Raw genomic sequence first — 17,184 nt, 5'->3', positions numbered from 1 at the left:
ACACTTCAACTGTGAGAGACGGAATCTAAAACAAAAATCACAGAAAAATCAAATTGTATGATTTTTAAGTAATTCATTTGCATTTTATTGCATGACGTAAGTATTTGATCACCTACCAACCAGTAAGAATTCCGCTCTCACAGACCCTGTTAGTTTTTCTTTTAAGAAGCCCTCCTGTTCTCCACTCATACCTGTATTAACTGCACCTGTTTGAACTCGTTACCAGTATAAAAGACACCTGTCCACACACTCAATCAAACAGACTCCAACCTCTCCACAATGGCCATGACCAGAGAGCTGGTGTAAGGACATAGGGATATTGTAAGACCTGCACAAGGCTGGGATGGGCTACAGGACAATAGGCAAGCAGCTTGGTGAGAAGGCAACAACTGTTGCCGCAATTATTAGAAAATGGAAGAAGTTCAAGATGACGGTCAATCACCCTCGGTCTGGGGCTCCATGCAAGATCTCACCTCGTGGGGCATCATGATCATGGAAGGTGAGGGATCAGCCCAGAACTACACGGCAGGACCTGGTCAATGACCTGAAGAGAGCTGGGACCACAGTCCTCAAAGAAAACCATTAGTAACACACTACGCCGTCATGGATTAAAATCCTGCAGCGCACGCAAGGTCCCCCCTGCTCAAGCCAGCGCATGTCCAGGCCCGTCTGAAGTTTGCCAATGACCATCTGGATGATCCAGAGGAGGAATGGGAGAAGGTCATGTGGTCTGATGAGACAAAAATAGAGCTTTTTGGTCTAAACTCCACTCACCGTGTTTGGAGGAAGAAGAAGGATGAGTACAACCCCAAGAACACCATCCCAACCGTGAAGCATGGAGGTGGAAACATCCATTCTTGGGGATGCTTTTCTGCAAAGGGGACAGGACGACTGCACTGTATTGAGGAGAGGATGGATGGGGTCATGTATCGCGAGAATCTTGCGCCAACAACCTCCTTCCCTCAGTAAGAGCATTGAAGATGGGTCCTGGCTGGTCTTCCAGCATGACAACGCCAAAACACACAGCCAGGGCAACTAAGGAGTGGCTCCGTAAGAAGCATCTCAAGGTCCTGGAAGTGGCCTAGCCAGTCTCCAGACCTGAACCCAATAGAACATCTTTTGGAGGGAGCTGAAAGTCCGTATTGCCCAGCGACAGCCCCGAAACCTGAAGGATTCTGGAGATGATCTGTAGGGAGGAGTGGGCCCAAAATCCCTGCTGCAGTGTGTGCAAACCTAGTCAAGAACTACAGGAAACATATGATCTCTGTAATTGCAAACAAAGGTTTCTCTACCAAATATTAAGTTCAGCTTTTTGAATGTATCAAATACTTATGTCATGCAATAAAATGCAAATTAATTACTTTAAAAATCATACAATGTGATTTCTGGATTTTGTTTTAGAATTCGTCTCTCATAGTTGAAGTGTACCTATGATAAAAATTACAGACCTCTACATGCTTTGTAAGTAGGAAAACCTGCAAAATCGGCAGTGTATCAAATACTTGTTCTCCCCACTGTATATAGACCACATGGAGAATTCAATCAATCAGGTTTTTCATTTGAATAAAAACTTGCTGAAGTGCCAAAATTCTGCATTTTAGAATGTTCGTCCGTGCACCCTCTGTGACTTCTAGAAAGATTTTAACCCACTTAACCCCAACATTTCTTCAAGTTGTCATCATCATTGTAAAGCTCTAGTGCTTTTGTTGCTTAGACAGTCATTTCTGAAGAGTATTATTTATTTCATGTGATTAGTGATTCATTGACGTCTGTCCCTCATTTTAAGGTCAACCCTGTTACGTGAAACTTTTCCTTTAAAAAACTTTTTTTTTTCAGAAGAAACATTGAACATCTAATAGTTAAATCAAAGTGGAAAAGCCGGTTGAGTTGGCTCTATTTGGCCATTTGCCGGTGTTTTATGGTGTAAACTGAGCGGGTCGAGCATAACACGTCAACCCTGTTACGCACAGATAGGCAGGCTAGAAATGTTTTAACAATTTAATAAAAATTGACTTACAAGGACTGTTTCCAAGAGACCATTCCCTTCATATCAAACATAACTTACCCAGAACGTGATTACCATGTTCTCAGAATTTTAAATATTAATGTTTCATTGGAAGAAAATGAATGTGTCCAGTTTTCTAAGGGTTAGGAGAATATTCCATCAATGTTCCACCAAACATAGGTGCCATGTTCTCAGAATATAAGATATTAATGTTCTAGACACGTTTCATGTGAACATTGCATGAACATTCCTGTGTATCACTCATCAAGATGTTGCCTGATGGTCCCAAAGAAACATTCTTGTTTCATCATTACACATCACCCCCTTGTTGCTGTGGCCGAGCACATCAATGGTCTGATTGGTGAACCACTGATCCATTCACTGCTCTTTGTTTGTTGGCAAGGTTAGGGACACTTACACAAATAATGCGTTTAACGTAAAGTGTTTATAAACTTACATATTTGACACACTTTGACATACAGTGCCTTCAGAATGTATTCATATCCCTTGACTTATTCCACATTTTGTTGTGTTACTGTCACGTTCCTGACCTTATTTCCTTTGTTTAGTCTTTGTTTAGTTGGTCAGGACGTGAGCTGGGTGGGCATTCTATGTTTTGTGTTTCTATGTTGGGTTTGTTGTTTGGCCTAATATGGTTCTCAATCAGGGGCAGGTGTTTGTCATTGTCTCTGATTGGGAACCATATTAAGGTAGCCTGTTTGCACTGTTGGTTTGTGGGTGATTGTTTTCTGTCTTTGTGTTCTGCACCAGATAGGACTGTTTCCGGTTTTCACATTTATTGTTTTGTAGCTTGTAGTGTTCACGTTCTTATTCTTTATTAAACATGTTGAACACTAGCCACGCTGCGTTTTGGTCCTCTCCTTCATCCCAGGAAGAAAGCCGTTACAGCCTGAATTCAAAATGGAATAAATATATATTTTACACATAATACCTTATAATGACAAGGTGAAAACATGTTTTTAGACATTTTTGCAAATGTTTTGAATATGAAATACAGAAATATAAAATGTACATAAGTATTCACACCCCTGAGTCAATATAACCACCTTGGCAGCGATTATAGCTGTGAGTCTTTCTGGGTAAGTCTCTAAGAGCTTTCCACACCTGGATTGTGCAACATTTGCCCATTATTATTTTCAAAATTCAGGAAGCTCTGTAAAATTGGTTGTTGATCATTGCTAGACAACCATTTTCAGGTATTGCCATAGATTTTCACTTGGCCACTCATAGTCTTCTTGGTGAGCAACCCCAGTGTAGATTTGGCCTTGTGTTTTAGGTTATTGTCCTGCTGAAAGGTGATTTAATCTCCCAGTTTTTGGTGGAAAGCAGACTGAACCAGGTTTTCCTCTAGGATTTTGTCTGTACTTAACTCCATTCCATTTCTCTTTTATCCTGAAAAACTCCCCAGACCTTAATGATTACAAACATACCCATAACATGATGCAGCCACTGCTATGCTTGAAAATATGGAGAGTGCTACTCAGTAATGTGTTGTATTGGATTTGCCTCAAACATAACACTTTGTATTCAGGACAAAAAGTTATTTGGCACATTTTTTGCAGTATTAATTTAGTGCCTTGTTGCAAACAGGATGCATGTTTTGGAATATTTGGGGTATTGTATAGGCCACTGACACAAAATCTACATTTAATCCATTTTAAATTCAGGCTGAAACACAACAAAATGTGAAAGGGGTGTGAATACTTTCTTAAGACACTGTACGCAGAATGTTCCCCTAACTAACGAAACACTGGACACTCAAACATCTGGGGAATATTACAAAAACATTCTCTCTCTCTATAATTGTTAGCTTGGATTCCCCCTGTCACAGGGAGTTTTATGGCTGATTTAAGATGAAAATCGTCCACCCTGTACCGGTCAATCCGCAGTAATTCTTTTAATGTATTTACCTCGTGAAATGGGAAAACATGTATTAATGAAGTTGATCATGTGCTCTTTATAACAGAATGATACAATTAGGTGGAATCAAAAATATGTTTTGGGACCATGTCACACTTCTTAAAAGTCACCGAATTGGTGGAACGACCCAATAACCTCTTTAATCTGCCTCAGTGATGAAGCTGTGTTTAAGTCTACCTCAATTACTGTATATAGTTCCAGAAATGTTGTATTAACCCCCTAAATGCCCCTGGATTCAGTATATATTGATTTAGCATGCAATGTGTGAGTAAGAGTATAAGGCCAAAAACATTTGTTTCAAAACTTTATTTCTCTCTCGTTTTGAGCATATATTTACAATATAACTTGGCAAAAACAAAGCAAAGTACAGTGGTTGTATTTTGAACTTTAGTTTCACACACCAAATAAATCTGTACAAGGCTCCATTAAACCAAACAAAATGACTGTTGTTGATTCTATAATTTGTGCAGGGGTTACATATGCAATCTTAGCTGTACATCTGGACTGTATCCTTGACGACTGATGCTGATATGCACAAAGTGCATATCATTTTCACCCATTATTTACAGAGCAAGAAAATGAACAAAGATAATACGTGAATGGTTTCAGATTTAGTTGCAATCTCTCAGAATTGGTCAGAATTGGTAGGCCTTAACACCAGCAGCATGCTTTTGGGGTATTTTTCATTTCAAAACTTGTCTCAAAAGTGTTTTCACCTGTTGGTGGTCCTTTGTGTCCTGTCTAAGCTGTTTCGTTCTGCTCTATGTTGGCCACCAGGCCCTTGGTGTCCACAGTGGCTGTTGGGCGGATGGGGTTGTTGAAGTACAAGGTGTTGTCGAACGTACACTCTCCCAAGACGGGGGTAGGTATCCGTTTGCGGAGTAGGAAGGCACCGAGTCCTACCACTGTGATTATCACCAAGACGACTGCCACAGTGATGCCGGCATAACCATGTGGAGCTTCCTCCACTAGGGGAGCTAGAAGAATGGAAGTCACAGTGTTATTGGCAAACTTATTGGTGGAATTGGTTTTAGTCTCTGTATAATGTTCAGAAGTTGCCCCTAGACGCTGATCTTGGGTCAGTTTTGCATTTTCTCCACTAATGGTTACGGATTGGGTGAGGGGAAACTGATCCTAGGACTATGCCCTGGAGCCAGAAAAGCATTGATTTGATTGTCAAAACTATAACATGTATAATTCTTTACGCTAACCAAATATATCTGCTATGAGACACTCACCAGCAACTGGTTGCTTCTCTGTTGGTGTGATGACTGCACAAGAAAGAGATAAAGATGTTCAGAAAACATCATTGCAAGACAATACTAAGCTGACACAACAAACACAGGATGACTTGAATAATGACTCTGATATCATCCCATCTTAAATACTTGAATCTATCAGCTGAGTTCAACTCACCTTTCACTGTTTTGCAGATGTACGACTTGTACCGGTTGCAGCTGTTAGTGCTCCACAGACCACTATCAGACTGGATCTCCACACATTGTTCTCCACGCTTTGGCATCCCTTCTTTCCAGTTGGTATAGTCCACCACACTGTTGTCAATCCACATCCAGTCACCTGGAACAAGAACAATGGGTCAAACCTATATCCTTTGACATGGGTGATTCATTGTCATTGAACGACTATAAATCGATAAACATGGTTGTGAAATTGGGACATAATCTTAGAATTGCAAGAGACGGGTAGGTACTGTACTTGCCATTTGTTCATTTAAGGTGATGTTGCTAGTTAAACATGTTTTATATTCGAGGGAACAGGCTTTTTGAGCCAGTGGCCTCCTTAATGTTATGGGCTGTCAGTAAAATTGGTTTAAAAATTCCGGTAATTTTTCCTGAATTCCTTGGTTTTCCAGAAATCCTGGTTGGGAATTTTGGGATATGTCGCTGAATTTTGTAACCATAGGTACTGACCTTCGTGGCTCTTGTGCATGCCAATCCAGAATGACTTGGCGCCATCCTGCAATAGCTCAAGGTTCTCCTGGATGAAGCTGGCCTCCAAGGGATCCTCGATACTCACCAGGGATGCTCCTGTTGTCAGAGAAACTTACTACCCATATTCATCATCATCATCATCAATCACTTTGAATTTCTTGCATTCAATTAATGAATATGTTCATAAACTCTACATTCAATTAAGACATTGGGTATGTCTCAAATAGCACCCCATTTCCTATGTAGTGCACTACTTTTGACTGTGGAATAGCATGCCGTTTGGGACACTATTCCATTGTGGTCTGAATGACAGTTGGTGTAAAGGAGGTGAAGTGTGTACCCATTCGGAGACATTCCACAGTGGCGTGGGCCCAGTTGTCCACCACAGAGTTGAGGAAGGCGTAGCAGTAACCCCTGAAGGGAACCCACGTCTTGCGTTTCTTGGGCTCGGGGCAGTTGCCAGGGAGCTGAGGGGGCTGGCTGGGGGCTATGTCTGTAAAAGAGGCCAGAGAAGTTCACATACTGAATTTGATGTTCATGAGATGTATATGGTCAATGTCGGCAAAATTGATACATTACTGCAAACAACACTTTTAAAAAACACACTTTGGGATTGATCAACCATTAAACACAGACAGTGTGGGTAAATGGAGCCTTGTCTGACCTGGTGATCTCTTGCACAGTGAGGAGTAGGTGTTACTACAGTCGCCTGTCTTCCACTTGGCGTCCGTGTCTATGTAAACACAGGCCATATTGTTCTTTGGCTCATCTTCGCCCCATTTGGTGTAAGATAGAGGCCAGTTATCCACCCACTTAAAGCGCCCTTCAGTCTGAGAGACAGAGACATAGACAATGAAACACACAATGAGGGCAAGATCCAGCCAAAGCTTACAGGTTTAAAACCACAAAACCTCTTTGGTTTCTTAAGTGAACACGTCAGAGTAGGAGATCCAATGGATAACAGTGGGAGATCATATCAATGCTAAGTCCTCTTTGGAGCTGCACTAGCTCTTAAACCAAAGCCAGAATCCTACACATTAGGTCATTTTGAACCTACTGTGCCTTGTAAAGAGGAAATTGAAGATCACAAAGCTATTTAGTCTCTGTAACCCAAATGAATGGCATAGAGCAATGTCAGTACCAAAGCAGCCTAGCGGTTAGAGCGTTGGGCCAGTAACCGGAAGGTTGCTGGATCACAGCCCCGAGCTGACAAGGTAAAAATCTGTCGTTCTGCGCCTGAGCAAGGCAGTTAACCCCTGGGTTCTGTGGATGTCGATTAAGGCACCTCTCTGATTCAGAGGGGTTGGGTTAAATGCGGAAGACACATTTAAGTTGAATACATTCAGTTGGACAACTGACTAAGTGTCCCCCTTTCCTCCCCTATTACCAAGTTGTTGTTGAGGCCAATCCACACTGGCCCATTGTATTTGTGGATCTGCATTGTGATGAAGGCCTGGGTGATGGGGTTCAGGATGCTAGCCATCTCTGCATCGTCTGCTTTACATTGCCTCCGGGCCTCGTCCCAGTTCATCTTCTGGACCACCAGTTTGAAGGAGTCATTTCCCAGCTTGTAGAACGTCTTTGTTGACTCTGTGGTGGCGGGGACAACAATCTGAGAATCTGAAACCAAAGGAGACTTGTTGTTGGTGGGGAACCGAAAGAGGGATAATCTATTGGACCACATACCGAAGAATTGGAATTGAACAGCCTCACTAGGGTTACCGATAACTTTCCCAGAACTGGCAGGTTCTCCAGATATGATGCTTGGAGGATTCACGGATTTGTGGAAAACCTGGGGTTTTTGGGAAAATTACTGGAATTTTGCAAACCTAGAGCAGCCTCACTGAACTATGGCTTCTTCTCACCAATATTCCTTTTGCAGATGAAACCACGGGATACTAAGCAGTCCTCAACCTTCCACGTTCCTGTCTGTTTTTGAGAGCTGCCCACCAGAACCACACAGTCAAACACCTGGAAGAGAGATTGGGAAGGAGATGAAAAGGTTAGATCCCTCTTCAGAATTCTCATTTGACTGGTTAAGGCTGTTTTGCATTTGGACTTGTTGACAGTAAGTCAATCAACATCTCAAAGCCTAACATTTAAAGGTTCCCAAACCCAGATATAAGGCGCAGTCCTGGATTAAAAATAATTCTCAATAAAGAATCTTCCTTGAAAGTAGGATTTCAGTCTGCCTACTTTCAAGGGAGATTCTCTATTGAGAACAATTTTTATCTGTTTCTAGAAAGTCACTTAATCTGTGTTCAGCAAAGAGTTATATTTACTGTAAGTCTTGTACCTCTTCCAAAAATGAATATCGTCCGTCTGGCACTGACGTTGGATGCCCTTTTGCCCAGTTGGTATAGGAAACCCCTCTCCCCTCCGTCCATAGGAAGCGCATCTCCCAGTTGATGTCGTTCAGACCTATCCAAATGTCCTGGGGATTCCCAAGCATCTGGGATGTAAGGAATGCTGGGAGAAAGACCAGTCAGAACAATGAAGAGTCATCAGATGATTCCTGATATACTGTTTACATGCAAATGATTATCAACCTCTGTTCCATTGGCTAGAATTTACATCTTTTGGCACTCGTTAACCAATGTCTATAAGATTTCTTGTTGCATGCTTTATAATTTTGCACAAATCCTCATTATAATTTTACACACCAAATTTGACAGAATATTTACTGCATGATTTTATGCTAAATTACATTTAGAGAATTTCAATGTTCATTCTATTTCATTCTACCTTGGGCAATGCCAATGTCTCAGGTAGCTTTGGCAGTGAGGTGTAAAGGGATGGACTTCTCACCCACCTTGCTCATTCTCGCTGAGGACAGAGGCCAGGTTCCCTCCCTGGTTGATGCAGTAGGTCCTGGCCTCCTGCCACGGCTTCTTATCACTGTCTCCAATGAATTTGTAGCACTGTGGAAACATGATGCATCAGCACTGTGTGTTGGAACATCACATGCTACTACAGCAAACAAAATGGATTCTATTGAGCATGGGCTCTGGTCAAAAGTAGTGCACTATGAAGGGAATAGGGTGCCATTTGGGATTTAGCCAATGACTCAACTCTCCACACGCAGGTCAGCATGACATTGGGTCATCACTCAGGCCTTGATTTTTTCCGTTGACACGTGATAAGGAAAGTAGTTTGTGTGAGGTTTTCTCTGCTGGTGTACCGTACAGGTATACAGTATGTAGCCTACGGTATGATTTTATAGTATGTGGTGGTGGTATTGTAGTAGTGTAGCAGTTACCTTCCCCTGGAAAGCAATCCATTCTGGGGCACAACCTCCTTTGGGTACAGTGGTGGGGGCCATGGTTGTGTTAGGGAAACTGGTGGTTCTTTTACAAATGGAGGCCAGCTCTACGCCACAGTTGATGTCATTCCAGTACCCTAGAGATGCAGAGAAACAAAGAGACACAACCCGATATAGATCCAGCTTACAAAATGACATCCTGGGAGCGTCCCCTGAATGTCAGTGAAAGTCCCATGGACGTTGCAGTGTAACAACACTGTAACGAGAGCATAACTGCTAAATCTCTCCTTCGAATCAGACGTACCCATACTCTTGTATATCGACACACAGTTCTCATCGTTGTTGGCGAAGTTGGGTTCGTTTTGATCCCACGCGGTATACACTACAGGAGACCCATCCAACCAGCTGAAACAGACAGTACACAAACCCAGTCTGAACTGTGAGCATCCATTCAATCAAGTACACACCTGGAAAGCACACGTTTCTCCACTCGGCAGAGGAGCACAGATCTCAGGCATGTTCACTGGACTGTGACGAACAAAGCATGGTCATGCACAAATATCTCTGAAAAGAGGTGGTAGGACTTCCGGTTGTTTTAAATGTCCCGGGAACAGTCAACAGTCATTTTACGTACCTAAAAGACTTATCCAAACCAACGGTCATTCCAATGTAATATTGTCCCTCGGATCCTCTGGATATCTGGAAAAAAGTTACAGCTCTTTGAGGAAACAACCATTTCTAGATTGAACATTGAACATTTCAGTGACACTTGTTGTCTACCTGTCATAGTGTAAAATCATCTCTTTATCAGGTCCAAAGAACCAAAGCTTTTCGGACGTCACAGGACTGCATATACACAAATATATACGCAACATGTAAAGTGTTGGTCTCATGTTTCATGAGCTGAAATAAAATATCCCAGAAATGTTCAGTAACGCACAAAAAAAGCTTATTTCTCTCAATTTTAGTGCACACATTTGTTTACATCCCTGTTAGTGAGCATTTCTCCTTTGTCAAGATAATCTGTCCACCTGGTAGGTGTGGCATATCAAGAAGCTGATTAAACAGTGTGATCATTATACAGGTGCACCTTGTGGTGGGGACAATGAAAGGCCACTCTAAAATGTGCAGTTTTGTCATACAACCCAATGCCACAGATGTCTCAAGTTTTGAGGGAACGTGCAATTGGCATGCTGACTGCAGGGATGTTCACCAGAGCTGTTGCCAGATCATTGAATGTTCATTTCTCTACCATATGCCGCCTCAAATGTCATTTTAGAGAATGACGTCCAACCGACCTCACAACTGCGGACCACGTGTATGTCGTCTTGTGGGTGAGGGGTTTGCTGATGTCAATGTTGTGACGAGAGTGCACCATGGTGGCGGCGGGGTTATTATGGTATGGGTAGGCATAAGCTACGGACAACGAACACAATTGCATTTTATAGACCGTGACGATATCCTGAGGCCCATTGTCGTGCCATTCATTCACCACCATCACCTAATGTTTCAGCATGATAATGCACGGCCCAATGTTGCAAGGATCTGTACACAATTCCTGGAAGCTGAAAATGTCCCAGTTCTTCCATGGCCTGCATACTCACCAGTTATGTCACCCATTGAGCATGTTTGAGATGCTCTGGATCAACGGGTTTGACAGCCAGTTCCAGTTCTTGCCAATATCCAGCAACTTCGCACAGCCATTAAAGAGGAGTGGGACAACATTCCACAGGCCACAATCACCAGCCTGATCAACTCTATGCGAAGGAAATGTGTCGTGCTGCATGATGCAAATGGTGGGCACACCAGATACTGACTGGTATTTTGATCCACGCCCCTACATTTTTTTTCAATGTATCTGTGACCAACAGATGCAAATCAGTATTCCCAGTGATGTGAAATCCATAGATTAGGGCCTAATTTATTTATTTAAATTGACTGATTTACTTACAGTACCAGTCAAGTTTGGACACACCTACTCATCCAAGGATTTTTCTTTATTTTTACTATTTTCTACTTTGTAGAATAATAGTGAAGACATCAACACTATGAAATAACACATATGGAATCATGTAGTAACCAAAAAAGTGTTAAACAAATCAAAATATATTTTATATCTGAGATTCTTCAAAGTAGTCCAAGTAACTGGTTGAGAGAATGACAACTACTTTAAAGAATCACAAATATAAAAAATATATTTTGATTTGTTTAACACTTTTTTTTTTACTACATGATTCCATATGTGTTATTTCATGGTTGTGATGAGTATACTATTATTTAATTATATAGAAAAGAGCAAAAATAAATAAAAAGTGTGTCCAAACATTTGACTGGTACTGTATATGATCTGACATTTTTTCATGTTGCATTTATATTTTTGTTCAGTATAGAAGTGTCTACCTGTTTCCATATGAACTTCCTCTCGCTCTCTGCAGTAATGACCACCAGGTCACCAAAGTTCTTTTTACAGAATGCTCTCGCCTCGTCCATGGGGAGATTCTCAGTGTTGAAGAAATACTGAGTGTCGTTGTACTCAACCCAGCCGTCCTTTGTAGTGTTGTACACTGAAAAGGCAAGTATATAAGGAGTACATTTCCTGTTAGGCATTTTTATAGTACATTTTCACAGAGTACATTTTCTCTTAGTGTTTGTGTTGAACTATGCTTCGCAAACGAAATGATAGAAGAAGGTATGCTATACAGTATGTGCAGTGATTTAATTTCACTTAAAGGAAAGGCCAAGAGCTTGAAGGAGAGCAGGGATAGTGAGAAGGAGGAAGTGGAGCCAGGAAGTGGAGGAATGAGAAACAGGAAACTGGACATATTCCCAAGATCCTATGCGTTACCTGGCTCAACTTGAGTGGGAGGGGGCTTTGGGGTAACCCCTGTGGATACCAAAAAAAGTTTGGGTGAGCACATCTGCAAGGTTGAGGGTCAAAATTCTATGTTCATCAATAGCTTCATGACTGACATGTACTGCATGCCCATTGGGCACACACACTGGTTGAATCGACGTTTTTTAAACGTGATTTCAATGAACTGACGTTGAACCAACGTGGAATAGATGTTGAATTGACGTCTGTGCCCAGTGGCTGGTGAAGTCAGTGTGCCAGCAGATATGGTCTACTGTACCTTTGCGGATCTCGCAAATCCAGTCATTGTAGGCATCACAGTGTCGATCATTCCAGTGGCGTCCGTAGTAAAACTGGACCTCTGCGCATTTTTCGTTATCGTTGTAGTCGTTTGGTTCTCCAAATCCCCAATTCTCATAGCTGAACTGGAGAACAACATTGGAATAATGTTACACAGTAGCACTGTATGGTGTCTATATTAGGACAGTCTCAGCATGAGGCTGTCCTTATATGGACACCATAGTACTGTAGGAACTTTCAATCCCATTAAAGACAATGACTGCAAATCAATGATAATATAAGAAGTTGTTCTTAACTGACTTGCTTGGTTAAATAAAGGTAAAAAAAAAAAAAAAAAATTAAATGATTGAAACAAGAATAGAGTGTAATAAACGACTTCTAAGGAGAAGAGATATCACAGGAAAGATGAGGTGGTAGGCTACTCACTGCTGATCCGTCAGCCCACACAAAACCTGCGTTGGGATCCAGATTGCTGAGGCCGATCCAGGCTGCATCAGAAGAATGATATCTGAACAGACAGAATGGAAACCACAGACAGTGGTTATTATGACTGTGTGGATTTCAACCACAGACAGTGGTTATTATGACTGTGTGGATTTCAACCATAAACAGTGGTTATTACGACCGTGCTGATTTTGATTTCAACCACAGACAGTGGTTAATAGGACCACACTGGTTTTCAATGATACTCATGGCAACAGAGACAGCTATGAGGATCACTTACGGAGAGCTGTTCAGGTCTGTGGCACTGTGAATGCTCATCAGATCACCACCAATGGCCTTGCAGAATTCCCGTGCCTCTGACCATGACTTCTTGTTTTCTGTCACTTTTTTGTGAAGCTTATTGTGGGGATAGAAAATTATTATTGATGAATTTTTAATGAATTATTATAATTAAGGATTATCAATGAATTCATGCACATTGATTAAATTATTAATATTTAAAAACAACTATTCACTTCAATTGACTAATCAAAGTGTTTGTTACAGCTTGTTCCCCAACTGTACCTTGTAACAGACATTCCTTTTAGCAGCAGGTGACCACCCAGAAGGACAGCTCAGTGCCTGAGTGGTGGGAGGGGCCATTGTTGATGTGACGCCCTCCGCCATTTTCTTACAGATGTACTTCTCCTTGTTGCTGCAGCTGACCACATCCCACAGTCCCGCAAACATTCCAGTTGTCATAGCTATGCAGCCTTGTTTTCTGTCTTTTTTCAAACACACAGAAAGACGAGAGAAAATTTAATAGTTTAATTTAGTTCTGACATTTGCCAGGCAGTTAAGGTGTGGGAGAAAGTACTCCTCTAATACCGCAGTTGTCACACCAATGACAGTTCATGCTACATTCGATCATCAGTTGCTACTATCAATCACCATTGTGGGAAAAGGACACTGTACCTGGCATGCCCACGTTGAAGTGGGTGAACTTGACCTCCGAACTGGTAGTCCACTTGAACGTGTCTATATCCTCCATGTTGGAAAGTCCAGTCCAGAAGTACTTCTCCGGCCTCAAACCCACCAAACTGACCAGGAAGGCATTTTCATACCTACAAACCAACAAACACACACACATTCAGTCTATTATCTGACAACTTATTGCTATTATCTTGTCCAGGATATGACTCAAATAAGTGAGTCAAATATATCTTATCCTGTACCTGTCAGCCACTTCCACCAGGATTGAGTCACTCTGCTGGCATGTCTGCTTGGCCTCATCAAATGTTTTGGTTTCTGATCCAATGTTGTAGCAGTAAGAACCATACCGGATCCAGCCCTTGATGACAAAAATACAGAAACAATTATCCTCCTACTGGTGAATCTTTGTCAGTCAAGATGACACCATTCTAGTCCTTATCTAGAATCATTTTCAAGCTTCCATTTTATGTGATATCATTGTGTATTCATTAGTTACTGTATACTCCATTTCAACAAACAGGAAATGACCTCACTCACCAGCTTACATCCTGGACTATCTTCCTCTGGGGCACCTGCCACCGGTTTGGTGGAGGCCTTTTTCTTACAGATGTACCCGTAGTTCTTCTCACACAAATTATCAGCCCACTTCCCATCCTGTGAGACAACATGAAGAGTCCACATTGTCACAATACCACATTTAGTACTGTGTTGACACCACTGTTAAACGTTGTCATCATTGACACTGTTAGCCCTAGTATTTAGCTAGTGTTCACATTTATCTAGCGTCAGCATTTACCAAGTATTAGCATATAGCTAGTGTTAGGGTTAGTTATAAAAAATCTGTGGTGTAAGCATTTAGCTAGCTTTAGTGTTAGCATTAGCATGAACCTAGTCTGTCCATTGAGGGACCAATGTGAATGTAAGTCGCTCTGGATAAGAGCGTCTGCTAAATGACTTAAATGTTAAATGTTAATGTTACCTTTCCTCTGATCAGGACACAGTCCTCCTGAAGGTTGGCACCGTGGGAGGGCTCCCCTGTCTGCCAGTGGCTGAATGTCACATGGGATCGGTCTGTCCACTCAAACAGCAGCGCGTTCCTTTGGTCGTTCAGGCCGATCCACAGCTCATCTGTGGCCGCTAAAGTCAAGCAGAAGGACATTAAGACTCAAAGCCAGGAAGACAGTGAAAAACACCTGATATATATACTACTTATATAATTGACTGAGGGGACATTATTATAATTTTATTTTCAGGGAAATCCAATTGAGACCAGGGTCTCATTCACAATCATGCCTGAGTACAAACATTTTCACAATAAATACAATTTACATCCCCCCCAAAAAACAAGAAGAATAAAAAAAATGACAAGGTACAGTTACAATACTACAATTTCAACAAATGAGCCATTACATCAATAAAAACAACCGCAATTCTCAATGAATGAATTTAACACCGGCGTCCTCAACTGCTTTAGCAGCACCAGGAAATCAAGATGCAAGGAATTGTGCAGGTTATTCCAACAATGGGGGGCACTAAAGCTAAAGGAGGATTTACCAGAATCGGTAGAGATCTTAGGGGCCTCAAGATTTAAACAACACTGTGACGGGTTTGGTCGCCTAGCAACAAAGTTAGGTAAGTTAGAAGCTTGTGTAGTAGAACGTTGTAAGTGAAAAGGTAATAATGAAGTGATCCATAGGACTTCAATGAGGACCAGCCAACGTTTTGATACAGGATGCAGTGGTGAGTCTTAAAATTGTCACCTGTGATAAAGTGAAGGAAATGATGGTAGACGGCATCCAAACGTTTAAGAATAGTGGCCTCTGCAATCTGGTAAATGGTGTCACCACATAGTCAAGAACGGGCAGGAATATTGACGGTACGATCTGCTGCCTGCTATTTAGGGAGAAGCCAGATCTATTTTTTTTTTAATGCTTTTTAACTAGCTCATCCGCACGCTTTTTAAACATGAACTCTTAGTCAATCCAAATACCCAGATATTTATTGGGACACATCTCAGTGGTTTTCAAAACTGATGAACTGAAACTGAAATGACAACCCATGAGAAAGATCCGTGTAGTGCATAACAGATCTATCAGATATAGAGGTAATTGTAGCCACAACATGGATGGTGTACTCACTATACCCTGACTGAGAGATGATGAAGCTTTGTTCTTCTATGTTGTGGATGCTGGCCAGGTCCCCTCCATCTTTGTGGCAGGCGGCTAGGGCATCCCTCCACATCTTCTTGGTACGTTGTAGGTAGTAGCAGTGGCCTGCATAGGGAATCCAGTGACTAGTGCAGAAGGTGTGCTGATCTTTTCCTACTGAGGGGGGGGTCAAAGTTCAATAGTCAGAGAGAAGGTAGAATGTTCAGAAAGTGGTAGACTGCAATGTTTAATCTGTTTGACCCAAACAACCTCTGGGTCTGTGTTCATGAAGCATCTCGGAGTAAGAGTGCTTATCTAGTATCAGCCCGCCCCGTCCATGTAACCTTATTCATTATAATCTATAAAGCCGAAACCGACACTAGTTCAGCACTCCTACTCTGAGACACTTAGTGAAAAATGGGCACTAATTTATAAAGGTTCAGTTTACCCTACCCTACACAACCGGATCTGGTGTTGTTAGCCTTGTGTTGCATGGCATTTGAACTAAGTAAAACATCTTGAGTAGTTCATGACTGCTGTGTACCGTGTGATTCAACTCTTACCTATAGGGGCAGAGGCCAGAGTAGTGGAGTTTCCTCTGCGACAGATATATCCCAGCTTCTTGGAACATTCATTGGTCTCCCATTTCGAGGCCTTGCCAGCATTCAGGGTTGCACAGCTGAGCCCGGGTTCAGTTGATGGATGTCCTTTTGGAAATATTGACCCATATACTGTATTTATTCATTGTCTTCCTGCAACATTGGAATGCATAACATACTTGGACAACCTCAGTTGTTCCCTAGGCTGTAAAGTATAGTATGATGTGTTGCATGTGGTTGATCTCACCTGGAGCCCAGTTTAAATATCGGAATGGGTTTCCATTGCTCCACTGCCATCCAGCTTCAAAGTCTAGGCTATTCAGTCCAATCCACAGAGATGTGCCCAGGATATTGGTCAACCCTGCATCAATAAAAAGCATTACAATACGTCCACGAGAGTGGTGTAATATTCTTAATAAGGAATTGATTGTATCAGATTGATTTCTCTCTAAATCAAGGTGAGGTTGTAGGTTAGACTGGCCATAGCGCACTTTGGGCAAATGCCCTGGTCCATCTTCGGGCGGGTGTGTCAGAAATGCCTGGGCTGGTTCCTGGTCCCAGTCCTCCCTTGGCCAACAGGCTAGACTATACCTGAGATGTAGGTCTGACCAGGTCTGGTCTGACCAGGTCTGACTGTACATACCTGAGATGTAGGTCTGACCAGGTCTGACTGTACATACCTGAGATGTAGGTCTGACCAGGTCTGACTGT

The 17,184-nt window shown here is 42.0% G+C and overlaps 1 protein-coding gene across 2 annotated transcripts in view; it reads right to left on the bottom strand.

The window, feature by feature from the left end:
• Positions 1-4,237: 4,237 nt before the first annotated feature.
• mrc1a (mannose receptor, C type 1a) overlaps positions 4,238-17,184 on the bottom strand; it is a 16,188-nt gene continuing 3,241 nt past the window's right edge. Inside the window, exons 5-30 of one of the 2 annotated variants that reach the window (XM_023972765.2) lie at positions 16,721-16,834; positions 16,438-16,581; positions 15,866-16,051; positions 14,707-14,864; positions 14,265-14,381; positions 13,970-14,085; positions 13,710-13,858; positions 13,320-13,519; positions 13,036-13,151; positions 12,738-12,819; positions 12,292-12,436; positions 12,006-12,044; positions 11,561-11,724; positions 9,795-9,859; positions 9,465-9,565; positions 9,158-9,297; positions 8,711-8,819; positions 8,195-8,367; positions 7,764-7,869; positions 7,286-7,518; positions 6,563-6,728; positions 6,239-6,391; positions 5,878-5,994; positions 5,363-5,524; positions 5,185-5,217; positions 4,238-4,923 (exon numbers count right to left, since the gene is read on the bottom strand). In XM_023972765.2, coding sequence (XP_023828533.1) covers positions 4,688-4,923; positions 5,185-5,217; positions 5,363-5,524; positions 5,878-5,994; positions 6,239-6,391; positions 6,563-6,728; positions 7,286-7,518; positions 7,764-7,869; positions 8,195-8,367; positions 8,711-8,819; positions 9,158-9,297; positions 9,465-9,565; positions 9,795-9,859; positions 11,561-11,724; positions 12,006-12,044; positions 12,292-12,436; positions 12,738-12,819; positions 13,036-13,151; positions 13,320-13,519; positions 13,710-13,858; positions 13,970-14,085; positions 14,265-14,381; positions 14,707-14,864; positions 15,866-16,051; positions 16,438-16,581; positions 16,721-16,834 — 3,524 coding nt within the window. In that variant the 3' untranslated portion in view covers positions 4,238-4,687. The remainder of the gene's footprint in view (positions 4,924-5,184; positions 5,218-5,362; positions 5,525-5,877; positions 5,995-6,238; positions 6,392-6,562; positions 6,729-7,285; positions 7,519-7,763; positions 7,870-8,194; positions 8,368-8,710; positions 8,820-9,157; positions 9,298-9,464; positions 9,566-9,794; positions 9,860-11,560; positions 11,725-12,005; positions 12,045-12,291; positions 12,437-12,737; positions 12,820-13,035; positions 13,152-13,319; positions 13,520-13,709; positions 13,859-13,969; positions 14,086-14,264; positions 14,382-14,706; positions 14,865-15,865; positions 16,052-16,437; positions 16,582-16,720; positions 16,835-17,184) is intronic. The other variant, XM_023972766.2, reaches the window with a different exon arrangement.

The sequence above is a fragment of the Salvelinus sp. IW2-2015 genome, linkage group LG27, assembly GCF_002910315.2.
Source record: "Salvelinus sp. IW2-2015 linkage group LG27, ASM291031v2, whole genome shotgun sequence".
In the NCBI taxonomy this organism is placed as follows: domain Eukaryota; kingdom Metazoa; phylum Chordata; class Actinopteri; order Salmoniformes; family Salmonidae; genus Salvelinus; species Salvelinus sp. IW2-2015.
Note: the sequence above shows the minus strand (reverse complement) of the source record. Positions and strands in the feature narration are given on the sequence as shown.